Source organism: Nelusetta ayraudi, unplaced genomic scaffold (genome assembly GCF_046127955.1).
Source record: "Nelusetta ayraudi isolate G7.1 ecotype Tasmania unplaced genomic scaffold, CSIRO-AGI_Nayr_v1 ptg000039l, whole genome shotgun sequence".
In the NCBI taxonomy this organism is placed as follows: Eukaryota; Metazoa; Chordata; class Actinopteri; order Tetraodontiformes; family Monacanthidae; genus Nelusetta; species Nelusetta ayraudi.
Genome location: NW_027466089.1, coordinates 1,735,669 through 1,762,079, shown reverse-complemented (window position 1 = coordinate 1,762,079; position 26,411 = coordinate 1,735,669). Strand labels below are relative to the sequence as shown.

General features: G+C 46.2%; 4 protein-coding genes across 6 annotated transcripts; 2 read left to right on the top strand and 2 right to left on the bottom strand.

Moving 5' to 3' along the window:
- Positions 1-274: 274 nt before the first annotated feature.
- On the top strand, positions 275-4,633 carry rbm22 (RNA binding motif protein 22). The gene is made up of 11 exons (XM_076032977.1): positions 275-417; positions 1,426-1,479; positions 1,557-1,586; positions 1,732-1,864; positions 1,964-2,064; positions 2,272-2,444; positions 2,547-2,747; positions 2,875-3,039; positions 3,348-3,436; positions 3,531-3,659; positions 3,942-4,633. Exons 1-11 carry the CDS (start codon positions 364-366, stop codon positions 4,094-4,096), a joined length of 1,284 nt encoding a protein of 427 aa, XP_075889092.1. The 5' UTR covers positions 275-363; the 3' UTR covers positions 4,097-4,633.
- On the bottom strand, positions 4,191-8,880 carry LOC142892725 (myozenin-2-like). 2 transcript variants are annotated; one of them, XM_076032978.1, is made up of 6 exons: positions 8,796-8,880; positions 8,505-8,595; positions 7,353-7,516; positions 6,541-6,694; positions 5,833-6,001; positions 4,191-5,136 (listed from the first exon to the last, which is right to left on the bottom strand). In XM_076032978.1, exons 2-6 carry the CDS (start codon positions 8,584-8,586, stop codon positions 4,953-4,955), a joined length of 753 nt encoding a protein of 250 aa, XP_075889093.1. In that variant the 5' UTR covers positions 8,587-8,595; positions 8,796-8,880; the 3' UTR covers positions 4,191-4,952. The 2 variants fall into 2 exon arrangements, with proteins under 2 accessions (XP_075889093.1, XP_075889095.1); XM_076032980.1 differs by having other exon boundaries at positions 6,613-6,694.
- Positions 8,881-10,497: 1,617 nt separating this feature from the next.
- On the top strand, positions 10,498-19,058 carry LOC142892723 (soluble guanylate cyclase 88E-like). 2 transcript variants are annotated; one of them, XM_076032975.1, is made up of 19 exons: positions 10,498-10,643; positions 10,766-10,941; positions 11,059-11,199; positions 11,814-11,953; positions 12,092-12,226; positions 12,853-12,976; positions 13,082-13,201; positions 13,282-13,366; positions 14,395-14,481; positions 14,774-14,891; positions 15,489-15,618; positions 15,872-16,018; positions 16,313-16,459; positions 16,562-16,718; positions 16,795-16,904; positions 17,006-17,095; positions 17,693-17,851; positions 17,951-18,088; positions 18,216-19,058. In XM_076032975.1, the coding sequence occupies exons 2-19, from the start codon at positions 10,822-10,824 to the stop codon at positions 18,366-18,368; spliced, it is 2,301 nt and encodes a 766-aa protein (XP_075889090.1). In that variant the 5' UTR covers positions 10,498-10,643; positions 10,766-10,821; the 3' UTR covers positions 18,369-19,058. The 2 variants fall into 2 exon arrangements, with proteins under 2 accessions (XP_075889090.1, XP_075889091.1); XM_076032976.1 differs by having other exon boundaries at positions 10,541-10,683.
- A 2,729-nt stretch (positions 19,059-21,787) lies between these two features.
- Positions 21,788-25,808, bottom strand: arl3l1 (ADP ribosylation factor like GTPase 3, like 1). Its single transcript, XM_076033060.1, has 6 exons — positions 25,474-25,808; positions 24,592-24,735; positions 23,350-23,466; positions 22,841-22,891; positions 22,459-22,644; positions 21,788-22,235 (listed from the first exon to the last, which is right to left on the bottom strand). Exons 1-6 carry the CDS (start codon positions 25,489-25,491, stop codon positions 22,188-22,190), a joined length of 564 nt encoding a protein of 187 aa, XP_075889175.1. The 5' UTR covers positions 25,492-25,808; the 3' UTR covers positions 21,788-22,187.
- Positions 25,809-26,411: the final 603 nt, after the last annotated feature.

The following is a 26,411-nucleotide window of genomic DNA, read 5'->3' as shown; positions in this document are numbered from 1 at the left end:
GGGGTAGAGAACTCATATTTCTGTATAGTGATACAGAGGAAGAAGAAAAAACATGTCTGTAATTCAACTGCATACAAAAAGAACATAAAATTGTAATGATTAAGGTTTTATTTCAAGATGGTAATACTGGAATTCTACTTGATTGCTCTCCTTAATCTTATTTAATACTGAAATTAGCGTTTGTTGCCGGAAGTGGAAAACACCCCCGCGAATTTATATTTTCTTCTTTGGTTGTTTACGTCTCTTCTTTCTAATTAGGTGCATAATAGTTGAAATAGGGCGACACCCATAGGTGAACGTGGCTTTCGGCCGCGGTGCATTGTGGTCCGTCCCTCTGCGCCTGTTTGGCTCACATTCTCCAAAATGGCGACGTCGCTAGGCTCCAACACCTACAATAGGCAGAACTGGGAAGACGCGGTTGGTTTATTTCCATTTATAATCGTTGAAGCAGAGAGAGCGGGTCGATTATTTTAGTTACAGCCTATTAGAAGTTTACTTTGTCCCAAGTTATTGAAACGGACCCGACTGATAGCGTTATGTTTGGTTAGCCTTCGGTTAGCTAATGCTAGTAGAAGCATGGCGGCGTTTGCTTCATAGCAACTTTTTAGTAAACGTATAAAACATTTCTTGGGACACAATCATATTGAGTTAATTGTTCGCAAAGTGCCATCGATTAACGCCAGCCTACCGGTTCGAGGCAGTCTAGCAAATCACAATATTTTAGCATTTGCTTGTTGTTTCATCTCGACCAGGACTTGAGTTACCTTAGCTTAGCATTTTTTAATATGCTATAGGTTAATGCCCGATATCCTGACATTTCCGTTATAACCAGCTCATAGTACATACACTAAATTAATAATAATAAAAAAAGGGTTAAATTTGCCATTATGTGCTAGAAATTTGAATTCAAGCAACTTCATGTTCAAGGAAGCCGTCTACAGGAAGCGTTCAGGAGCCGCAGTTCATTCGTCTGTTTTTCATCTTTATTTCTGACCGTTTAAAAAAAAAAAAAAAAAAAAGTGTTAATTGTACAGATTTAAAAGACAAAAATGTATGTTATTCAGTGTTGCAACATGATTTTAGTTTTCAGGCCAAATCGTATTCACAACTATGAAACCAAACACTGGCTTTATTCAAGTCGGTAGGCCTGTAGGGGCTGTTCTTATTCAATCTTCTGTATCGACCCCTGCATACCACTTGCACATTATCACATTATAAATGTTCTTATTTCAAGGCGTGTATGACTGGCAACATACCAGATAATTAGCATTTGGATTAAAATTAGGTCCATTGACATAAGAGAATGGGGGGCAAGTTTGTCCTTCAAGAGACATGCATGAAAGGGTTGTTGGAAGAGTGACACATGTTCATCATATATCAAACTTACATCTCTGCTTCTTTCTTTTTTTTTCTTCCCCCCCCCAGGATTTCCCAATTCTGTGTCAGACATGTTTAGGAGAAAATCCGTACATTCGTATGGTGAGTGAGATGAAAAATAAATACTTTACTTGTGTATAAGATGAGAGATAAACATATGTCATGCTTCTGTTTTCCAGACCAAAGAAAAGTATGGAAAAGAATGCAAGGTGTGTAATACATTCTTTGTCCTTATTTTTTAACTTTACTCATTATTTATTATTATTATCATCATAATTATTACTGTTAGCTTTGTCAAATACATCTGTATTACAAATCTTGACTAAACATGCTGTTTTCAACCCCCCATATCAGATCTGTGCTCGACCCTTTACTGTGTTCCGGTGGTGTCCAGGCACTCGCATGCGCTTCAAAAAGACAGAGGTCTGTCAGACCTGCAGTAAAATGAAAAACGTTTGTCAGACGTGTCTGCTCGACCTGGAGTATGGTTAGTCCCTCAAAATAAAAACCTCACATCACTGCCTGTTTTGTTGAAAAAATGTAGAAGAAAAATATTTGGAGAGTTAAACCCAGCTTTGTCTTCTAGGTCTGCCTATCCAGGTCAGAGACACTGGGCTGGCTGTTAAGGAGGAAATACCCAGGTCAGACGTCAACAAAGAGTACTACACTCAGAATATGGAGAGAGAGGTACCGTTTCTTAACATTCTTATTTATCAACTCAAGTTTTGTTTTTAATTCATAGAATGTTGTTTTTTTTAAATATATTTTTATTTAGTATTTATCTATTATTACAGAACCATAAACTGTTGGTGCTCCTTATTAGGAGTTTTCAATATTTTATTTGTTTATTTTTGATTCTTGATAACTCATGCTTGTCTATATTTGTGTTCTCAGTTGGCCAACTCTGACGGCACACGGCTGCCGGGCCAGCTGGGTAAAGCACCCAGCTCTAGTGACATGTTGCTGAAACTGGCCAGGACCACGCCGTATTACAAAAGAAACCGACCACACATCTGCTCCTTCTGGGTGAAAGGAGAGTGTAAGAGAGGCGAGGAATGTCCCTACAGGTGAGCAGAGGAGTGTTTTTTTTTGTTTGTTTGTTTTTTGTTTTTTTTATTATTTCAAAGAAGTAGATTAGTTTACAAAAATGTTTTTTTCTCTTTATACAGGCATGAGAAGCCCACAGATCCTGATGACCCTCTTGCTGACCAGAACATTAAGGACCGTTACTATGGTGTCAATGATCCTGTGGCTGACAAGCTCCTGAAACGGGCCTCCACTATGCCTCGACTGGATCCCCCTGACGACAAATCCATCAGCACCCTCTACATTGGTGGACTGGGCGATACCATCACAGATGGCGATCTCAAGTAAAGATTTCTAATAAATTATACTCCTTTTGTAAACGTGTCACATTTGCATGGATGATCATTTCATGATGCATTAACTGATTGTTTGCCAGTGTTCTGAGTTGACTGAGAGCGTGTCTGATTGCAGGAGCTTCTTTTACCAGTTTGGTGAAATTCGTACCATCACCATTGTCCAGAGGCAGCAGTGTGCCTTCATACAGTTTGCAACAAGGCAGGCGGCTGAAATGGCTGCTGAAAAGTCCTTCAACAAGCTCATCATCAATGGGCGGAGGCTAACTGTGAAATGGGGAAGGTAAGAAGCATTAGTGTCTATCACCAGTCTGAGCTTCAAACAGTGAAGAGTGCATACTGGGGATACAAACTGCACTGTTTTTTGTTCAGGTAGACATTTGTAGCTGCCCACGATTCATGTCATAACTTGCTCAGCAAATGCTCTGTTGGGTGATTTGTATGTCTGAACGTCGCTTGGAAAGTGGGAGGAATGTGCACACTAAAAGCTCTTTAAAGTAATTTAATAAATGTCGAATGTCACCAGACATTTTTTATGTGAGTGCAGTATGTGTATATGGGACTGATAACAATACTATTTGTTCTTCGAAGGTCCCAGGCTGCAAGAGGAAAGGACGGTCTCAAAGACGGTGTCAGTGAGATGGGCACCAGGCTGGATCCTGTACCTGGATTGCCTGGAGGTCAGTCTTCTTCATGCAGCATTAAAACATTCTATTGGTCAAAAACAATTTTGCAGTTTGATGTTAACTCTTTCTTTTTTCTCTTGTGCTTTAGCTCTCCCTCCGCCACCAGCTTTAGACGAAGAGGCTCCAGCAAACTACTTCAACCTGGACCCCAGCAGCTCCCCCGCTGTCATGAACATTTCTCTGCCTCCACCTCCGGGTATCAACCCACCACCTCCAGGTGAAGCGTCTTTGAGATCATAGACAAAGCTTTCATCACATGCGTACTGCAATGTGGTGGCAGACAGTGCATTGAAATGTCCTCATTCTGCCTGATTACTTATTCGTGTTAATGTTTGTCATTGTCTTCTCATACTGAAGTTAATTGCTTCTTTTCAGGATGTTGTATAATCTCCTGTAAAACAATGACAGAACTGCAATTTTGTCCTTTTATGGTTTTAGCTAATTAAACTCTTCGGGCATCTGATTAATCCTGATGTTCTTTACTCAACTCCTCAATCAGGTTTCGGACCGCCAATGTTCCACCCCATGGGCCCAATGGCTCCACCCATGCCGCCTCCGATGAACATGAGACCCCCCGGTCAAATCCACTACCCTTCACAGGATCCTCAGCGCATGGGTGCCCATGCAGCACACGGCGCTCGTCATGGTGATTAGTTGCTAAAGTGGACTGACGTTGTGCTCACTCTTTCCGGCTCATCCAACATCGTCATGTGTGTTCAGTCAAAGTTAAAGACTGGGCGAGACACACTGCACAGAGAACAGTTTATTGCTCACAGGATAAAATCTGATCCATCATGGCACCTGCAGCATCACAAATGAACTGAAAAAGACCGCCTGAGTCTGAACAGACAACCAACTGCAATCTTAGGATTCATTTGGCACTTGCATATTAAAAAATACAGAGGAGCATCTGAACAGTGGATGGCTACATAGAAGATGACATTATCTTCCAGTGTGGCTGGTATGATTTTCAAAGGCCGTCGAAATGTAATATGTACTTTTCAGAATAGTTTTGGTCACATTGTGTAACTCCTGTAACTCAGCAAAATATTTTTTAAACATGTTGATTTTTAGTTAGTATTTTTTTTTTTTGTTTTACTTGACCGACGTTCCACCGCAAAATGACTTCATTGTACTGTGTTCTTTAAATGTTTCTTTCATTATTCATTAAAATATGACATTTTGTCATTATTTGTCTCTTTTCTCTGTGCAGTTTGTGTAAGAACATAGTTTCCTCCGTTGCTACCACATCAATGAGATTGACTGACTGTGATGGTTTTGGGGTAGATTGTCACAGCGATTAGAGGGTCTCCACAGTTCAACTGTTCTTTGTTCTGTTATGGTAATAAACCTTGCTTTCTAAACCACTCAGCAGAAATAAACCGCCTAATATGCTGTATAGTGTTTTTTTTCTTCTCCCTGGCAATGCTCCTGATAAACAGGGATCATTCTTGTGGAAGGCAAAGGCAAACATAGGTCAGTGCTACAGTCTTTGCTGATTAGTCCATTTTCATAGTTCATTAGACTCAGGGTTGTAATCAATTCCCCATCCCCTGGGTGCTCTGTTGAAGTTCGGCCGCGGACACATGGGCTTTTGAGCGGTGCTGGGCAGCTTCGGGATCTCGACTGGCTCAAGCGTAATTGTTGGGATTACCCTCTTGCTACCCATAGCTCCACCAAACGGCATGGCAGACCTGTGAAGGGAGACACTATAATGAGCAGGGTGATTGTGTTGGGTTTCATATCTCCGGCTGAAGAGGACCCCTGATACACAAGGGCTCAGGCTTCTTCCCATTAAGGGGAACGCAGTGGTACATGATAGCCCACTCTGGTCATGCTAAGACCGGCCCAGTAAACCCCTGAGATTCAGTTTGACGTAAGCAAAATGTGCGGTTAACCCCTCCACCTTGTTTAGCCTTTGCTGAGACCAGATTTATTTCAAGGCATTCATTTTCAAAGTAATCTTAAAGAGTGCAAGTAGGGGGTCCAGCTCCAGAATGGGTGTCTGAAGTTTGTGATCAATTCTGTTTGTCTTAGTCTGGCTAAGGCATACCTCGTCCAGACCCACTGCACTGGTTAATTTTCTGGTATACACAAAGAAATATGATTCTGTTTTGTTAGAAATGTTGGTAGGTGGGTCTTTCAAGGCTTCTCCTTTCACCAGTATATCCTCTTTCAAGAGCCGTGGTTCAAAATAGCCTTTGCGCAACCACAGGGAAGCGTAGGCTAGATAGTTCCAATTCATTTTATAACTGGAAACGTGGGCTGATGCCGAGTGAGGAGATGACAGAGATGGATTCCGTGGTTAGGTCATTTGTGGTTCTATTTGAAGACCAGCACTTGTCAACAGCTGTGCATCCTGCTAATTTATTGGGGTTAGCAACGTTTACCTGTTGAAGCTCCTGTAATTGGCTTGCTGTAGTTGATGTGGGGGCATCTGGATATTCAGGTCCTCTTCGATTCCTCCCAGAGCTTCTGTCCAGGGGGAGCAGTAGGACTTAGGAATCACTGTTATGTTGAACTTCTCACAAGGGACATTCTTCAAAGGGCCAGAATATCCTGAAAGACCCAAAAGTTTGAAGAAATTACTCCACTATCGAGTAAATTCACTGAAATTCAAACTGAGCAGGACCAGAATGTCTGGTGTTGAGAAAAAAGAAATTGTTATTCCTTAGGTTTCGGAGCTCATAATAAACTGTACTCAATAACTTCACAAAGCAGAAGCCGATCTAATACACTCATAAATCCCTTTGATGTTACTCCTGTTAGCAATAGGAGTCGTCATTATTAGACCTCAGCGTGAATCTACCGTGATAAACAGAGCTCAGCCGCTGTCAGTCATGCTGGAAGCGTTGCCTTCTGTTGGGCCAAACACAACAATGCTTGGCTACAGATAAGTGCTTCTGCAAACTGCCAATTCCCTTGGCACAGATAAGGCAAAAATAATTGGTTCACTCTGTGTGATTTTAAATACAAATTGAACGATGAAAGGTTTACGGCAAGTTTTGAAGCACTGCCGTAGCGCTTGGCACTGCGGGAAGCTCCTGTACAGCCAGTGGTAGCATGTGATAATCCGTTCTTGAGGTTGCACCATTTACCTGGGGCGAGGACATCGGGACTGCCCTTCGCGGCTATAGTCTTCTGAAGATTCATGACCAGGCTGTGCTTACCCGGGATGGTGACGGCCTGGTTCTCTTTGCCTGTCTGCATCTGTGGGATGTTCTGTGGGGGATGAATTACCTCTGAATGGACCTGGGAACGGGGCAAAGACATTTGTTCTAGAGGGGTTTTAGAATTGATGTTGTTTTGTCAATGCAGACAGTGGGCTCTAACTCGGCATGCCTTGTGAAATGTTGCAGAATTTTCTTTTGTATCCATCTGGTAACGATCCATTAGAAAGCACTGGATGATGGTTGGCAAAACTAGGAAAGTGATTGAAGGAAACTTCTGTCTGTCCAATTCGAGCTGACCAATCAGATTTGTTACAAGCTACACGTCGCTGCCACCACATCTTGTGGTATTTATTTAAATGCAAAAGTCTATCCAAGTTTGAGACAAAAATCCCCAGTGCCCTTTTTTTCCATCTTGCCCCTGTTGTGAAAATGCAATCAGATTCTGATAAAACTGCTGCTGTAACAGCTTTGTCCTCCATTTATATTTTGGTTTTTGTCCTTCCCCGCAACCCTGAGTTCAGGAAGAAGTGGGTATGGAAAATGGATGGATGGATGGATGTCATTGTCCTTTTAAGGGCAGCAAGCAACAGTACCTTCCTGGCCTCATCACATGTAAGAAAAGGCTGATTTGTAAAGGAACTTAAGTGCAAGACTCAAGGCTGAAGAAAAATGTTGTCTAATGGAGCCTGGCAGGACTGATGAATATTCGGAAAAAAGTCACAAAACTCCTGCCTTACACTGCTGGTGTTGTTGACGTCATTGGCAATGTTCTCCAACGTGAACCTCTCAGCTCTCTTCTGTCTTTCCAAAAACATTCGAGAGCCCCGATTGGACGTGAGGTTGAGCTCCTCCATCATCACATCTTTTGGGACGCTGATCTTCTTCCCCAGGTTCAGACCCCCTGACACAAGAACACAGAGCAGCCAAGATGCCTTCCTAAGTTATTTATTCAGAAGGATTTTTTTTTTTTTTTTTTGCTGTAGGTCATTATGCTACATTGCATCAGGCACGAATGCATTCTGACAGTTTTTAATGTGCAAAGGCAAGGATAACAGCAACATGCAGATATTCAGTAGCAGCAGGGAAAGTAACGCAGACTAAGAAGGTCCTCTGGCGATTCTTAATGTCTCCTCTGATCTTCTTGTTTCTGCCGACTTTTAAAACAGCTGAGAGGCACTGATATAAAACAGCCAAAGCGTGCGTGGCTTCACTAAATAGGTATTTGCAGTGTTCTCGCTTTGGGTCCCCTTCTCGTGTTATATCATGGCACAGCAGACGGTCTGAAATAGCCCCCGAGGTGATGTCAGAGGGAGCATCATGTACGTGTTATGGTCCAGGGGTGCGTCGGCAACCGAGCGTATAAATAGAATCGCGAGATGAAAGACATGCAAAAGAGCGCTTGTCCCTCTTTCCCTTCACATGAAACGTGTCAGAATGTGCCACCCCTGAGTGGCCGTCTTTGATCAGCCGGCGCTAAATCCAGCCAGCGGAGACACATCTCGATTTGTTTCGAGGACTCGGATTTGAAAGTCTAGCTGGTGGGCAGCGGTGGGAAAACAAACGCCCCAATTAAGACGGACCCTGCTGAGCCCTCGCAGATAGTCAACAATGCACCATCACATCTGAAGGGTTTTGGGGCGTGCAAGTGCACACACGGCGGACACATTTCAATGTTCGATTGTTATTTGACAGCCGCGGCTGCGAGCAAACTCTACTGCAGTGTCAGTAGGAAGGGAAAAAACCCCCACAATGGCCAAGACCAAGTTGTTAATGCAGCAATTAAAGCAGCAAGCAGCATTAACAGGTGCATTTCTATGAATTTCTATTTATTCATCATATTCCAATATATTTAAAATTCATCCGAGTTTAATGGATGCATCCACACTCACCTCCTCTAGCCTCTTTAGACAGAGCCCTGGCCTGCAGCATCCTCTGCTTAGTCAGGTCGTCTGTGCCTGTGTGCAACATCATAATCCTACCCTGAAAGTCACATATATTCATGAAAATACATATTTTTTCAACACCTTGTTTGACAAAATCCCATCATTAGTCACTTTTGTCCAATACAAGTAGCAAGAAAGTTCCTTTTTTACTACAGTACCACACTCAACTAAACAGTCTGTGCATTAAAAAGCCTTGGCCTCTGCCGTGGCTCACACCCACTCTCACTCAGTCCTCACCTGTGTGTCCTGTTTGCCTGGAGCTGTGGGAGCTGCTCTGGAGGGCAGGGCGGCTTTCCTCGCACTGGAGCTGGGAAGGAGCAAACTGAGCAGAAGTTATCCCAGGATGCCCCGGGCACTGAGCTCACTGGGTTATTTTTTGCAAGGAGGGAGGGGGGTGGGGGGAGGATAAGAGAGTGAGGATGGATGGGTGGGGGAGGGGTTGTTTGGGTGGGGGGTGGGGGGTGGGGGTGGGAGGGGTATAAAGGGGCGATTAAAGGGTAGGGGAAGCTTTAACTGTCAGATTTACGTCCCGACCTCAAGGCTTTTTGATAATAGGAGTCTGATCCTGCCCGTGTGTGTGTGTGTGTGTGTGCCTCTGAGTGTATGTGTGTGTGCGTGTTTGTGTGTGCATGCGTGTGCAGTGGCGTGTGCATGTGTACAGCTGCATTGTAACAGCTGCTGTTGAGACAGTGACACTGACCTCTCAGAGAGACCAAACTTCCACAGCTGCACACGCAAAACACACACACACGCACACGCACACACACACACACTCACTCACAGAGTGTCTTTTTTTTTTTTTTGTCTGTCTTTTCCCCTCCGGTATAAGTGCTCTGGTACTTCTCTGCCGTAAATGGACCATTGCTCTCTCTCACACACACACACACAAACACACACGCACCCACACACACACACACACGCACGTGCACACACACAAACACATGTTTCCCATTAATGTAAAGACAGTTTTACAACAGCAGCTGTAAAATTGATGGGGTCACTGTGTTCAGAGGTTGTGATTCAGCGAGGTCAAAGGTTAAACTCGGTGGAAGTTTGTTCTTCCACACTTGACGGCGGCAGACCTTCAGCGTCCCCCTTGCCTCCACACTGATTACAGCCTTGCTCCTCAGCGGCTTAGCTGCCAGACACCCGTAATATATGGCGATGAAATGGTCTTGCTTGTGAGTTTTCATGTTTTCCAGCCGACTTTTGTGCGACTCGAAGATATGCCCTTTCAATTTACGTTCGGCTGCCCTCTTCTGAGCTCGGTGTAGTCCTTATCAAGCTGTTTCCCCCCACATTTTTTTTTTTACTCGAATCAATTTATCGAGCACAGCGCGAGCCTTGAGGGGCTAAAAAATGTTTTCCCTATCCCTGCTGAGATTGGATATCGATTTTGCAGCGCTCCATAATGCCTCTATTCCACAGCGGGAAGCCTCCAGGCCACTGAGAGAAAGTGAAGCGTCATCCATAGTCACAGAAAATCATCTGCAGACACACAAATCAAATAGCTGCTGTGGGTTTTTTTTTTGGAGGGGACTTGTTTTGGAGGGTTCTGTTTGCCAGCATGGGCAGATTTGATTTATAAACGCAGACCAGAGGAGATTAGCCAGCTCTTTTTCACAAATTGTTTTAGCCTGTGATGCTGCATTGATTACAGCCGTCCAACTTGTTTAGAAGCACGTTATGTATTACATTCATTACAAGCACATTAGGAAATGCATCCTGCTCTCGGTTTGGAGTGGGTTCCCTGGAAAGAACAGCGACGAGACCACGAGATCGGAAACCAATTCCCGTGACTGGTGTCATCTGTGTTTGAGAGGCGGCCTCGGCGGTGTGTTCCTGTCACATGGAGAGAGGTGCACGGCCACCAGGTCCTGACAGCTGACACCTTGACAATAGAGGCCGAGGCTTCAGATCCAAGGGCTTGTGCAACTGGCACAGCTTTAAAACTGTTGGCATCGGTGGCTTTCAGATGAAACCTTAATGTGGCCCCCTCCCGCTGACTGGAGCAAGTTCAAAAGCCTCGCAGGCATCGTCAGGAGCAGGACCAAAACAAGGCGTTTAGCTGCCGGCGTCTAACAGGTTCACACTGGGAGCTAAACACATTAACATTTCTTCTGCGGTGTGGACAAAAAATTTTTGTCATTGCGAGTGCTTTTCTAGTTTTCCTTTTCTTTTTTTTCCCCTATTAAATCGGCTTGCAGGAGCCCTCAGGAGGAGTATTGGAACCTCAGCTTGAGTTTCAACCCACAGAGACAAGATGTACGGACTGCTGTGTGAGAGCCTCCACGATTTCATCAAGGAGTCATATGGAGACGACGTGTGGAAGCTAGTGAGGGAGAGAGCCGACGTCAGGCTGCACTCCTTCGTCACCCACCAGGTACGCTGGTCTTGTGGCGAACTGCAGTGTTGCTTAACCGTCATTGCTTTGCTATTAAAACCCTTTTGCAGTCCTCGACATCAAAACGTGTTTAACCCCCCCACTGCATGTGAGCAGGTGTACAGCGAGAGTGTGATACCCCGTATTGCCAAGGCAGCCAGCGGAGTGACAGGGACCCCCTACAATGAGCTGATGAACTCTTGGGGCGTCTACTTCCTGGGCTTTGTTGGAAAATACGGATATGACAGAATTCTCAAGGTGAAAGAAAGAAAAGCCATGACTGAAACTGTTGATGCTCACTTTCTTTATCTGTGTGTTGGTAAATGCATTATTTTTTTTAAATTTATTGTTTTGGCCCATTTTATCTGTCTTTGGACATTTTGCTAGTGATGCTGCTTTGGTTTAATTTTTTTAAAGAAACCATAGACAGTTGAAAAAGGTGTAAATTATTGTCAAAATCAGAGAATCAGAGAAAGATATCCTACACGTCTAAGTGTTGTGAGCAGTTTCAATCACACTTAAAACGTCTGGTGCATTTTAATGGTGCAGGTCCATGTTATAAAATAATGAAAAATGTATAAAATAGTAAGGTAATATTTTCTGGTATAGTCATCAGTTATCACCTAATATGCTTTCTCATGAATTTATTACATCAGGCGTATCCTCAAGTCAAACAAACTCCTCAGTGACTTAATTCTCCAGATTCCAGTGGGTTTGTTTTTTCCACAGTTACATAAGAAATTATAGCTCTGTAACTGTTTCTGATGAGTATAATGGAATTGTGGTACAGATTCAGCAGAATGTTCCTAAAAATAGGAATCGCAAGAATTTTCCCCCCTGAATGTCTGAATCTTTAAATTTTCAAACTCTAGGTGCTCGGCCGCCACGTGCGCGACTTCGTCAACGGGCTCGACAACCTGCATGAGTACCTGCGCTTCAGCTACCCCAAGGTGCAGCCACCCACCTTCTTCTGCCAGGAGGAGTCGGCCACCGGAGTCACCCTCCACTACAGGTCTGAGGCAAGATAGAGGAGGAGGAGGAGAAAGAGGAGGCTGGGAATAGTTGGGAAGGGAAAACAGAAGAAAAGTGTGGAATGTGACTGCGTGGTGATGTGATAATGTGATCGTTCCCCCCCTTCCTCGGCCTGCAGGAGCAAGCGCAAAGGCTACCTGCACTACGCCATGGGGCAGCTGCGACAGATGGGCAAGCAGTTCTACGACACCGACATCCATGTGGAGGTGCTGTCTGAGCAGATGGTTGGCGACTACTCCCACGTCACCATGAGGTACCGACATCCACAGCCGCCAGGCGGGAACTGAGCACTTTCACCACACTGCACATGGTTTTTTGTTGAAAGTCCAAAGTACTTTGCTTCTTCTGCTGCGCAGCCCTCTGCAGAGAGTGCATGGTAAAATACACGGTTGTGGAAATTGGCCTTTTGTGATGTCACAAAGGGCTCAGGTAGCCTTGCACTCACAAGTTACCAACCATGATTCCATTTGAACATGAAGACCTGTTTAGACGTGAGAAGGTCTAAATATTCTGCTTTCTAGAGATGTAGATTTGACAAGGCTGCTTCCGATGAGTCAGGAATGACAAATAAAGATCTAAAATGGGACTTACAAAGAGAGAAAAGAAGAAAGAAAAACTATTTTTGCTTTATGCACTGCAGCTGCGCACCATTTTGGCTTGTGACCTTCTACAAAACAGCTTTTCGCTTGAGCTTAAAATGCCTAAAATGAGTCATTATTCAAAAACAGACAAGGTTGAATTATTCGCCACAAAGAAAAGATGAAAACATATAACCCCTCATAGTAACAATTGAAATGACTTCCAGTCAAAGATCTGAGCAGGTCAACGTTGAAGATTTTTGCCCTGTGTTTAAATAAAAACATATTTGTGTCTTTGCAGGCTGAACTTTGACAACTCAGCCTACCGCTACATCATGAAGGAGGACGAAGAAGAGCAGGAGATTCTGCCCATCACCTCGGACTTCTTCTTTGAGGTTTTCCCCTTCAACATCGTCTTCAGACAGGTAATGTCACGCTAAGCTCGTATTCCTAGTCACTCAAAGAACAACTGGTTGGTCGAAGGTTCGTTTGAAATGTCTGTCTGTCTTCTCTTCCTCTCTTTACTCTAGGACATGGTAGTGCACAACGTCGGCTCCGGCCTGGCCACAGTCTTCCCTGATCTGGATGGCAAGAAGATCGGCGACGCCTTCTTGCTGGCCCGCCCCCTGGTGGAGTTCACCTGGAACATGGCAAGGCCTCCTTGACAAACCCACGCGTCTCTGCTATAACACAACGCTCGTTAAGACTTTACCTTTGATTGTGCGCACAGATCATCTCCCACCCCAACAACCTGTTTGAGATCATGTCCAAGGAGCCCGTGAAGAGGGAGAGGAACCTCCACAACCGAGTCCAGAGTAAGAGTGGAAGCAGACATGCAAACTCTCGCAGGGGTGTGTTCCCGGCGGTCAAGGACTCGCTGGCTTGGTGCCCTGAACGGTTTCTTTGCAGTTAGTTGCACTAGACGTCACCGGTTGGTGTGCTGAAGAATAGATGTTTGAGCTTGGTGAAAACTAAAAAAGATTTAGAAAAATTGGCTTTTTGTGCTCACCACTTGTGAAACACAAGTAACACACTTCACCGCATCAACAGCTGTCAACATATGAGGTATAAACAACCGACAATGCCGATTCGGCTGGTCATGATAAGAACACAGATGCAGTATTACCATTCTGAAGCAAGACCCGTGCAGGATTTATGGCCGGATTAATCTGACAAAGTCTTTACGTTCTTTGCAAGCAACACGCATTTTTTAGTTTTTATCAGGATTATGGAACATGAAGCCAGGCACGATATGAGTCTCCTCTAAGTAAAAGCTCCTTTAATCAGATGGCAAGAGGAATAGGACCTGATAAAGCAGTAACTCAATGAATCAACCGGAAGACGATACCCAGATGTTTACTGCTGAAGGACAGAATGGGAACATTTCCTGTTTACGTCTGATAGTCATCTCAGCCCCAGCCACACATTGTCCCCCACTTACATGCTGTTTGGAATCTTGCCGCAATATCGCATGAAAAGGATGACTTGTTTCAAACAGACTAGCGTGTAGAGAGGAAGTTCAGAAGTTCAGAGGAAGTGAGAGTGCTGCTGAGGCAGTTTCCCGGAAAAGGAATGATGCCACATTTATGTTCAAAAAGATTATTATATGAACTCGTGTTGACCCACAAGGAACTTCACACGTGTGATCATAGCAGTAGAGGCTGCATGCTTGCACCCGTTTGCTAGAACCCTGGGCACAGCCAGGCACCGTGCTTTTTGTAATTACCCTCACTGCCAGAAGAGGGAGATAGAAGGTTTGCAGTGCAAGTGCACCTTTCAAAATGGATTAAATTTAGTGAGGCTCAAGCTGAGACAGGATGACTTGAAGTTTTGTTTCCCACAGATTCTGACTATGAGAATCCCAACCGCTCCGCAGACGTTGACGTGGAGCTCATGGCTTTCCAGTCCATCATTGGAGATGATTACAAAGGTTGACAAAGGCTGGACACTTAAGAATAAGCACTACAACAAACGACTCAATAGAACAAAAACCTTTCCCAACTGTAAAAACTGGCCATTTCTGTCATAAACTTCACAATACACAGTAATAATCTAGACATTCAAGTGTTACACTTTAACATATATTATAGAGCTTAAATGTTACACAATTGCCTTCAACTGGGTGCTGATGCTCCACACAAGCACAAGTGCAAATTTATCAACACACAGCAGTTGACTGTGGAGATGTGGCCTGTTAAAACTTCAATATGCTCCTCTTCCAGATGGCAACAGCGCTAACGCAATGGAGAGCTGGGGCGATGGAAGCCGCTGCCTGAAACTGAAAGGACAAATGAGATACATGCCGGAGTGGGAGTCCATCATCTTCCTGGGAACCCCTGTGTAGGGCCTGAAAACACACACGCACACACACGCGCGCGCACACACACACACACACATACACAAACACAAACACACAAACACACAGCCATAGGCGCATCTTTATTAAACTGCTGAAGTAGAAAACTAAAACATTTTAAAAAGCAGCGAGAGCCAAACTGAATTATGCTGCTGCAAATAAAAGCCTGGGCAGTGAATCAAATCGTGGGGCCCGTCCTAACAGCACTTAGCATGCATGAAATGAGCTGCTAATTAGCTTGTAATCAGACAGCGCAGCTCTTGTGAGCATAATGGGAACCCATTTGCAAGCGAGAGTGTTTTCCACAGAGCGCATTACCAAAACAGCTCCATGCTTCTCTAAAACTTTTTTTCTTCCCTTTGTAAATGAATGTCGATGTACGTACAGACAAAGCCATGGGAACATTAAATATCACATCACATTATCTTCGGTAATAACGTGCTGTGCAAAGAATATAAACATTAAACGTTAAAATGTGCATTGTATCCCTGCTGTTCTTTGTATTGCTGTTGTTTATGTGTGTGTGTGTGTGTGTGTGTGTGTGTGTGTGTGTGTGTGTGTGTGTGTTGGTGTGTGTCTAGGATGGAGAGCCTTAGCGCCATGTTTAAAACCGGTCTGTACATCAATGACCTGAGCATGCACGACTCCAGCAGAGACTTGGTGCTGGCAGGCACACAGCAGTCAGAGGAGCTGAAGAGAGCTCTCATACAGGTTCACTCCACTCTGCTGTGCAGCCACTCTTATTTATTTATTTATTTATTTATTTATTTATTTTTCCTAAAAGGATGTGTGATCGGTCCTTTTGTCACTATGCATTATGCAAAGTTCCGCTGAAAGCTCTTAGGCGGCCGAGAGCTTCACCCCGCTCCCTCCCCTTTGCCCCCCCTCCCACGCCCAACTCAGCCACTGAGATGGCAGAGTGCACAGTTCGTTCTCACCCCTTGCCTGTTCTCTCTGAGTGCAGGAGCAAAAGAAGTCCAGTAAGCTGGAAGAGAGCATGAAGATGCTGGACTACGAGATGAAGAAGACAGATGACCTTCTCTACAGAATGATTCCCAAGCCTGTGGCTAAAAGGCTGCGCAAGGGAGAGCCAGCTGTCAACACTTGCGAGGTGTAAAGTACAACTGTGAAAAGCAAAACTTGCGCTTAAGGACCAGTTGAGATGAATCAGTGTGCAGTCAAAGTGCTGCCATTACCTTCAAAAAGACAGATTAGCATTTGGGTGTATTTATTATCCGTAGGCTTATGCTGTGCATTAAAAAAAAATCTTTCACCCATATTTAAATAAAAAGCATCTTTGGATGCCAAGCAGGTCTGTGTTTTGCAGAATACAGATGCTCAGCAGCACTTGGCATCTGTGTTCCTGCTGGAGGTCCCTCTAATTCCCTCGCCTCTGTCCTCCCAGGTGTTTCCAGACGTGACCATTCTCTTCAGCGACGTGGTGGGATTCACCCGCATCTGCAGCCACATCACCCCGATGCAGGTGGTGTCCATGCTCAACACCATGTATACGCTGTTTGACACGCTCAGCGAGAAGCACCGCGTCTTCAAGGTGCGTCTTTTTTTTTTTGTGTTTCTTTCTTTCCTTCTCGTGTGTCGAGGCGCTTTGCTGTGCCAAGACGCGCACACAAGGGCAATTTCTGACTTCCCGCAGGTCGAGACCATCGGAGACGCCTACATGGTGGTCGCAGGTGCGCCGGAGAAGACAAAATACCACGCCCACAACATCTGCGACATGGCCCTGGACATGGTGCGCTCCATCGACCACCTCAAAGACCCCTCGAACGGCAACAACATACAGATCCGTGTTGGTGGGTGGAATTCCTTTCCTCCCGATTATTTTTTTCCCTCCCTGATGTTTTAGCGACCTGCTGTCCTGGCTTGCAGGGATCCACTCTGGGATGGTGGTGGCAGGTGTGGTGGGACACAAGATGCCGCGCTACGGCCTGCACGGTGACACGGTCCACACTGCGTCCGCCATGGAAAGCAACGGAAAGGTCTGGTAAAAAGAAATGAAATGAGACTTTTTATTTAGAACATACATGTGGCTGTTTGTTGGAATCTTTTTGCGACTTTTTGCTTGTTGCATCCTCTGCAGGAGATGCACATTCAGCTGAGCAGCGCCACCTATGAGCACCTGAAAGGAAGTCACTTCATTTTTGAAAGGAGAGGCATCATCACCATCAAGGTTAAGGGTTTAACGCAGCAGCAGCAGCAGCAGCAGCAGCAGCAGCAGCAGCGCTCTCCCACATCCAAAATTGTGGCCTTTCAAAGTCGTAAAGTCGTCACACAGTCACGTTTTAACACAATTGGTGTGCAGCGCGTGCGCCACCAGACGGTGACGTCAGAGCTGCGTTTGGAAGCGCCCGAGTGGCTCCACTTCACGCGTGTCGCGCTCAGGAGCAAACACTGAGGCTTGAATGGCACATTGATTGCAAGGCGTGTGTATAAATGAATCAGGGTCGAGGGCATCGTGGCGTTCGACTCATATTCAAACAATAAAACCTCTCAGGGTATTTGATTGACAGGTTAAATCATTTCAAGCCACAGTTAATGTTTCACTTTTAGCATTTTAAGAAGTCAGGATGTCTTGGCCCTGGTTATTCAGTACATTCAAAATTGAGAGCCACTCACCGCGGCCTGAACATCGGTTTGCTTTCCCCTTTACACCCTGGCTTCAACACAGTGAGCAACACGTCTCATTTCATCTGCTGCATTCACAATCGCCACTCCAGCGAATGAAGCCAAACTCCCTCCTTCACCCTTTGATCTGTCTGATTTCCAGGGCAATGTTGAGATCGAAACATACTGGCTGAAAGGAAAGAGGGACAAAGACGGGAACGCTCAGGCGGCGTGTCCTCAGTTCGAGACCCAGACCATCAGTAAGGCCATCAGCAAGGCCACCATCTCTAGCCCGGAGACTGTGGAGGAAGACGAGGGGCTGGTAAAAAAAAGAAGAAGAAGAAGACATTTTCAATCAAATCAAACTCAAAATCTGTCTCTGACTTTTTCTAAACCTCTTCTGACTCTTTCCTCCCTCCAGATTTTCCCTGCGATGGCCGGGGAGGACGAAGACGACGTCAAGTCCATTCACTCTCATCGGATGAAGATGGAGATTTCCGGCCATTCTCTGGAGGAGTCCATGGAAGAGTGCCGGGTGGAGGAGATGTCGGTTCATAAGGTGAGTTCCAGGATTTCTTCAAAATCTTAAATGTAAATTTAGCGTCTAACTATAATCTCCACCATAATTCTGTTATCATTAGCTGTACACAATGATGATGATCTCCTTCTTCTTTTCCCCTCCACAGTCCCACTACAAGGACGCCTTGCAGGACGACCTGCAGGACCCTCACCTGGAGCTGGACTCCCCTGAATCTGACGGCAGAGGCTCCATGATGGACTCCAGCGAGGGCTCTTGCGACTCCCGCTGCTCCAAGAGTGCCATGTGCTCGCTGTCTTAAGGCCGTGACGCTGATAGCAGCTCATTTTCTTGTTTGTAAAGCGCTTTTCATATAGTTGGCAGGATTTATTGTGAGACTGAAATTCAGGATTGAAAGTAGATTTATTTTGTTTTTTTTGTTTATGGTTATTCATTTATCAGACTCTTTCTGCTCATGTGTCGTTAGCGCAGCCGCTAGTCTGTAATGCCAGGAATTTTGTGAAGCGTTGCAGGGTTTTGATGTACCGTCAATGTCCATTCAACTCCGACAATAGCGGAATCAATTGCGGCCGTCGCCGTTCATCTGAAGAGATGCCCCGGAGTTTTAAAAGCTCTCAGAGCGAACAAATCAATATCCGCACTCCTGCCCGCAAAGCAGCCCGCCGCTAGAACTTTGCCGCCTTAGTCGTCATGTGACTAGTTTTAGCATCACTGCCTGTGTTTTCAGCCGGACACAAGCCAAGTTTCCTCCTGCATTGTATGTTCTGCCGCACCTTATAGATTTGATCCCCTGTAGAAGCCACGCCCCCGGCCCCTCCCACTGCCCTTCCCGCGACCTCTTTTATGCCCTTCCCCGCCTCCTGCACCCCTCTCCTCTGTCTTGCCCGTCTGAAGTGCCCCGCTTCCTGCTCAAGTTCCACGTATAATCACAGCCGCAGGATGATGTAAAACGCCTGTCACCTCTGTGGAAATAAAGCCTGATGAGTGCTGAGCCGTGGCGTCACTGTTGTTTCCCCGCCGCTGACAGCCGTTGCTTGTCACATCCACGCGTTTGCAAGGACTTCTCACTTTATTGAAAACAATTCTTCACGGCTGATGGCACACGTTGGTTGCGTCCTCGTGCCGCTCACATGAAACATATTCCTCTGACCTCATTTTATTTACTTTCATAGCTCATATTCACTGTGATTTATTGAGTTGTACCTTTCGATTTGAGTAACGCCGCGTCACACGGATACAACGCTAAAATGAAAGCAGATCAGAACTGAAAACGTCAGGAAAACGAGCGGTGACATGAGGGCATCACTTAAAACAAACACAAAAAAAAACCATTGATGGATATCAACCATTCCTGACTCAGCTTTCCTCACACAACATTTCCCTCTGGGGAACTGCACCTATAGGTGGCGTCCTCGCGCTCCATGTGGCTTACGTTGGCGGTGCGCAAGTCTTTAGGAACTGAAGCGATGGAGCAGTGAAAGCAGAAGGTGTACGAGAGGGCGAGCAGGAGCAGGAAGCAGGCCGAACTGAAAATGACGATGACGGTAACGGTGGACAGCTCCTCCCATAACGGCAGCAGCTCAGTGGAGGTGGTGGGTGTGGTGGTGGTGGTGTTGGCAGCCAGGAGGGCGGAGCTCTCTGTGGGCAACAGTGGCCTGATGGAGGCCAGGCGGGTGGCGTTTTGCATGGTAGGAGGATGTTTCCACCCAATGCTTGTGTATAATCCGTTGCAGCTGTAAGCAGAGAGGAAAAAAAAACTTTTTCTTTTGCTTGAGCTCATTTATTAATTATCATTCGGTAACACTCGCAAAGTGCGACTATTCATCTGCCAGCGACTTAAAAAACAAAAGACAGCCCCGAAAGCTGCACTTTTCTGTGCAGCTTTAGATATGAAATTTGCAAATGTTCATTTTCGCGGCATCAAGCGAGGGGGTTAATTATCCTGACAGACAAGCCGACGCCGCCTGCTCCTTTTGTTCCTACCTGTTGATGAGCAGCCTCTCTGAGCGGGACTCCTCACAGTTCCTTTGATGAGCGCAGCCCGGGGAAATGAAAAGAAATGGAGGACTAGAGAGGAGGCTCCGGGCGAGAGCCGCTTGATGGACCGCCAATGACAGCGGTGGCAGAGGAGAGGGTTGCTGTGGCAACGCCCGGGCCGAGGCGGGCGACGAGTGTCGGAGTGATCAGCGAGATTGTCATTGTGCTCCGCGTTTCAACGCTGCTGTCGAAGGAACACAAACGGGGAACAAAAAACTCATCATGGTTACGAGAAAGGAACTCTGACGCCTCCAGACTGTCTCCGGGCCTCCTTTGAAGAGCGCCGAGGATCCTCCAGAACAAGTTGTCATTAGCCTCGCCACCCCCTACTGTGCCCCCGTCCATGTCAGGGAACGTTGGAAGGAGATATGCGGCAACTTCCAGATGCAGTTCGAAGAAAAACAAAAAAGGAGGGCCTCTTCGTTTTGTCAACGTGAAGGAGCCGCGGCGCTTTTCTCTGAAGCCTTCCGTAAATAAATACATATTCATGAGTGCGACTGCGTGTCGAGGAGGACGTGCAACAAAGCTAATGGGATTTCTGAGCACTTTCAGATGGTTAATTACAGCTGCAGACAATAGGCACAAAAAAAACCCATTAGTGCCGACTGCAGCTGGGAGAACAGAGAGAAACGCGACTGAGGTTCATCTAAAAGACATGCATAAAGAGCCGCAAGGTGGTTCAGTGCATTCCACCACCCACATTCCACATGCATCTAGGGGAAATTCACTATAAATCTTAATTTAATGTTTTTTATTTGCAGGCAACAAAAAAAGTACATGATTTTATTTTAAAGCTCCCACACACAGTTTCCAAATTCCTCTGTAGGACTCCAGTGTATCATAACTGAATTCTACAACCAAAAAGCTCCAGAGGACCATTAAAAAATATTTTGTGGTTTCTGGATGCTTGGTTGGGCCTTAAAAAGGCTTTATGTGCAAGGTGCTCTCAGAGGGCTGATCAGACTGCCGGCAAACTTGGGAGATGTATCGGTGTGACATCATCGCCATGTGTGATGTCACAGAGTCATCACATAGAGACAGCTTTAGTTTTTAATTACAGAGAAAACAAAATTTCATTGACTCTCGCGTTGAACGAGAGGGAGGGAGCCCACATTGCTCACAGAACTATGAAACTGAGCCGACGAGCTCTTTGAAGAGAGGTGCTGACAAGCGCAGACAAACACGCGACATTCCCAGGGAGACTGTGTACAACGCAATAGCGGCCGAATTAACATATAAAACAAACGTTTTCGGAGGGGGGAAAAGTCTCCCCGCTGTAAATTGCAGGCCCCCCGCCACCGCCCAACCCCTCCCTCTCTGCGTGCAATTTCCTGCCCTGCTTGTTCTGCCGCGCCTTGAAGATTTGATATCTTTGTCTTCCACGCTGGTGTATAATTGTAAACTGCCTCCTCTCTCGCGCGCTCTTGCTTTCAATTAGTCTCCCTCTCCCTCGCCGCGGAATGTAAGTGCTCGAGGAAATAAAGCGGGCTGACAGCCGAGCAGGAGCGGATCCGCTCGTTATTGTTCGCCGTGTTACCCGGAGCGCCGTGCGTTTGCTCCGTTTCTGTCTGGAGCTCGGAAGGTTTTAACTCCACTTACTTAGACGCTAATGCGCCATTGTTTGCGAGTCGTCGACTAAAACTAGGTGACTGGAAGCAAAAAGGAAAAAAATTTGGTTGTAGTCTAATTTCTTTTTTTTTATTTGTCAAAAACTTCAGAACACATACTGAACACTCACACTGAACAGGCGTCTATGTGACTGACACTTGGAACTATGTAACTACACACTCAGATGTTTTTTTTTCTCTCACTTTTTAAGAACGCACACACAAATCACAATTCATCAGACAAAGGAAACCAGGACGTTTTAGGATGGGGGGGGGGGGGGGGGGAGTGGCAAATTTACTCCATTTCGCAAAATTCTGCCTTTTCGGTTACCTACACGTTGCAAAATAGTCATTAAAACATACACAAACGTTAAAAACAAAAGGATCTTTCCAAAAAGCGTTTGGACTTTGTTGCGTCGTGCCGCTTCTCTGTCTGAGCAGTTTCTCCGTCTGAGCCGTTTCTTCTTGACGAAGGTTTATTTCTTCCTATTCACAATATTGTTGCAGATCCAGTTCATGCCATCCTGCCGGGATGATAAAGAGAATTTCAGAACGGCTGAGAGAAGAGTCGACAACATGGGGAGGTGCAAGGGGGTGAAAGAGGTGGCTGGATAAAAGCAGAGCTGACAAGCAGCCAGTTCAGACGAAGAATGAGCGCCGAGCGGTGAGGAGGAGGAGGCCGGGCCGGTTTGATGCTGCTAATTGGCTTCGGTCTGAATGAGAAAGGAATAAAATCAAAGCTCAGACCTGAACTCCTTCCCCAGACACGGCTGAGCAGGCCTGGATCTGCCACTCGCGGTCCCGGTACGTGTGCAGGTTGAGTCCCTCTGCGATCTCACTGGCCGGTGACGCCGTGGCCAGATCCTGCTTGTTGGCAAAGATGAGCACCGGAACTCCTTTGAGATTCTCCTCATCGACCAGCTCTGACAGCTCCTGCTCACACACACACACACACACACACACACACACACACACACACACACACACACACATACACACACACACACGCGCGGCGGCGGGCGAGGTGACGGATGATCAAGGAAATGCATAGACGCTAATAGAATTACATTCATTGGTCTTGTCAGAGCGAATTGTCTCGCAGACAGTGACAACTATGCATCAAGCTCACCAGGCCCGTCTCCTCGAACCGCTTCTTGTCTGCACTGTCGATGACGTAAATCTGGAAAAACAAGCGCATTAATGCAAGACAAATTGGTATATTTGTTGGTTTCTTATCTGGTGTTTAGATTTTTTGTTTTGATTTCATCTTTATTTTCATCTTCTTTTTTTTTTACATCTTTTTCCTTGTGCAAGGTGGAGGCTACAAATAAGCCCTCTTTGGCTCTGCATCTTCTGCACTCTATATTATTTATCTTTTAGGACAAAATATTTTCGCACAAGATTTGTTAACTGTGCTGTGCCGCATAGAAGTAAATAAATAGGGACAGAGAATAGCTCTTACTGCTGTCAGAAGACAGTTTCAATGGAAAAAGCAAATTCAGGAGATGCAGCAGTAGACAGTTGTGGTGATGGTGAGTCCTGAATGAGGACATTCGGCTTTGCCTTTCCAAATCACGGATGTTTTGCACGTAAAATACGCATTCAGAGTGATTTATGGCCGAGCCCGAGGTGACTCACCAGCAGGTCTGTGTTTTCGAGGTACTTTTTCCAGAAGGGCCTGATCTTCCTCTGTCCTCCGATGTCCCAGACATTGAGCTTCATGCCGTGGGAGGCGACGCTCTTGATGTTGAAGCCCTGGGGTGGGCCACAAAGGTCAAAGGTCACACTTTGTTGTATGTACACATTCTGCAGAGAAAATCCTGAGGAAACGCCGACCCGGAACCTTTAAAATGCTCACTCGGTGACTCATAGCTGTTTTATTTCAGCGTGTGTGTGTGTGTGTGTGTGTTTGTGTGTGAGTGTATGAGTGTGTGTGTGTGCGCGCGCTGCTTCCACTCTACATTAACCTTGTTATGTTTCAGCAGGCGCACGGGGCGGTTCGAGCGGAAATGCTCTCGGTGTTAATCCACAGGCGTTTTTCATAAGGCAGCAGCTTTTTCTGTTCCAGTCGCCCCGGTTGTATAACTGCTTTATCCTGAGGGTCAGTTGAGAAGCAAATCTGAGGATAAGACTGGAGGGATCAAGCGCCGTCTCTGTGTTTATGTGTCAGGTCTCGTTCAGCTTTACAGCGACTGGCTGTTGCCGCAGAAACGCGAACCTGTCACCCCGCCGTCTCCGGCGAACGTCACACGACGGTTCTATATAATCATATCAGAGGTGAGACGATGGCGCTAAAAGTGCCGGAGAGATCCAGCAGTAGGAAATCAGCTCCGTCACATCTGAGCTACTTGAAAAGCCCGTCTCTCTGAATATTTCTCCCTTTTTTTCTTTTTTTTTTACAGGACGGGGCAAAAAGAACTTCTTGCACAAAGGCGGATCAGTCGTGTTATACAGTGTGACAGTGGCGGCGGAGATGCAAAGGTGATCGGGGTTGTCGCTGCCAACAGGAGCGAGCGTGCACAGGTCCAGCTGGTCTCCAAAGATTAGATGCAATCCTCCTGCCTGCTATAATGCTGCCTTTTCATGGCATATGAAAAAGAAAAAGAAAGCCGTGCAGCCACCTCGTTCAAACACAAGGGAACCCAGCGTCGCACAAAAGAGTGAAAAGGCTCCAACAGACGGCTACAGTCTGTTTTCTCCAGTTCCCCAGATTATTGAAGCCAGGGGGAAGAGAAAGAAAGACTGAAAAGAAACAGGAAATGACTCTGGCTGCAGCTGCAAACAACATGACTGTGGCTAGCGAGGTCATCCCACGTGTTTGTTATTTTGCATTTCTTGTTTTTTGTTTGTTCAACTTTTGACGCTCCCCCCCCTTCTCACCTGTGTCGGTGTGATGGTGTTGACGTCCTCGGAGGCGAGGCTCTTCAGCAGGGTGGTCTTCCCGGCGTTGTCCAACCCCAGCAGCACTATCCTGACCTCCTGCTCTGTGGTTCCCTTCAGCTTCTCAATGACAGAGAGTAAGCCCTGGGCGGAGGTGAAGGGACGGAGGACATGGCCAGAGTGTTAACAGGGTGCACAGCTTTTTGCATATGTGCAACAACCAGTGCAACAGCCTTTTGACTCATGCTTTATTCACTATTTTGTGCTAACGGCACACTGGACTTCAGTAACCTTCCTTTTTGCTGCTTTTAAAGTCACAGAAAATTCATAATCACACCCAACGACCTCCTCCTGATTTGAGGTCTTTGACGCCGACGCAATGCTTGGCTCCACCCACTTGCCAATCTCCAGCCCTCTGTCTCGGGGGCTAATGATAGCTCTTAACCCCGTTCTGAAAACGAATTCCGCTGCTCGCTTCATTTAGAGCAAAAAAGGTCATTTGTCACCGGCGCTACGCTGATGCAGACTGTCTGATGTGAATCGCCCGAAGCAGTGCGGAATCAGCCGCTGACTGCCAAACAGCCGACAGAAGCAGCTGCGGCCTGAAATATGATGTTGATTTACTGATTAGGTATGGACAATATAAACACAGGCACACACAATATACATTTGATTGAGTGGAATCAGATGACACCAAAGGTTTGATTTAATAAAATCTACACTAATAATGATCAATAATGACCAGGAGACGGATTGCATGAGGAACACAAGGTGAAGCGTATTGTCTGCAGTTAAAATCAATTTCCAAATGCTTCTACCAGGCTACCAACGTTTTCTATGCCATTCATTTAAGTCCTGCCTTTCAACCATCAGGTCATTTACCTTTTGAGCTTCTCCCATGGTGGCGTGTTTCCTGTGGCTTGGCTAGCGAGCTGCTGCTACATTCTCCAGTGAAGCTCTCACAGGTGTGTCAGCTATCTGGGGTCGCCCAGGTTAGTTTGCTCAGAAGACGGCGCCGGCAACCCGAGTAGTGTGTATTTTTTTTTTTTTCCTTTTTTCTTCAGTCCTCTTCCTGCCGGCGGGGTCACGGACGAAGCGTATCTGTGATAGCAACGTCCACCTGGGCGTCAGTTGCTTCTTACTGGCAAAGTTAGCCGGCAGGAAGAAGAGGGGGAGGGTGGATGGTTGGGTGTGGGATTAGGAGGCCAGAATTAGCCCTTGTCATCCATGCAAAGGCCACTCCACCACCCCCACCTCCTCCGTCCGTCCCTCCATCTCCAGTTTGCCGTGGCTTTACGTGGATTATCCCTTTGCCACCTGCTCTAGGAGGAAACTCAATAGACGGCCCTCCCTCACACACTCTCACAACATTTTTCACTTTACACTTTACTGGCCGGCAGCATTTTTATCAGAAAGGCTGACGGGGGGAAAAAAATGCTCATGATGTGAGAAAAACAATAATGTTCTGTGGAGCGTGTTGCCGGGCGGACTTCACTTCAAGGGATTATGTCATGTTTTTGAAGCGGGCAACTTCTGTCCGCGCTCCATCGCTGCAATCCCACACCCGCCCCTCTTGTCGGTCAGGAGGGGACAGCATTTACATCCCGCCCATCCATTTATGTGTCACCCGCTATCTGCTGCCTGTGCCGTGTGTGCCTGTGAGCAGAGCATTCAGCTGGATTAGCGCGAGCGCGCCCGTGTCAGGATTAAAACATTTCGAGATGCATTTCCTCCACTGAACAGGCTTTTTGCTCCGCCGCAGCGAGCAGTTTCCCATAAATAATGTGCTTTACAATGCATGCGGCCTGATCAGGATGTAA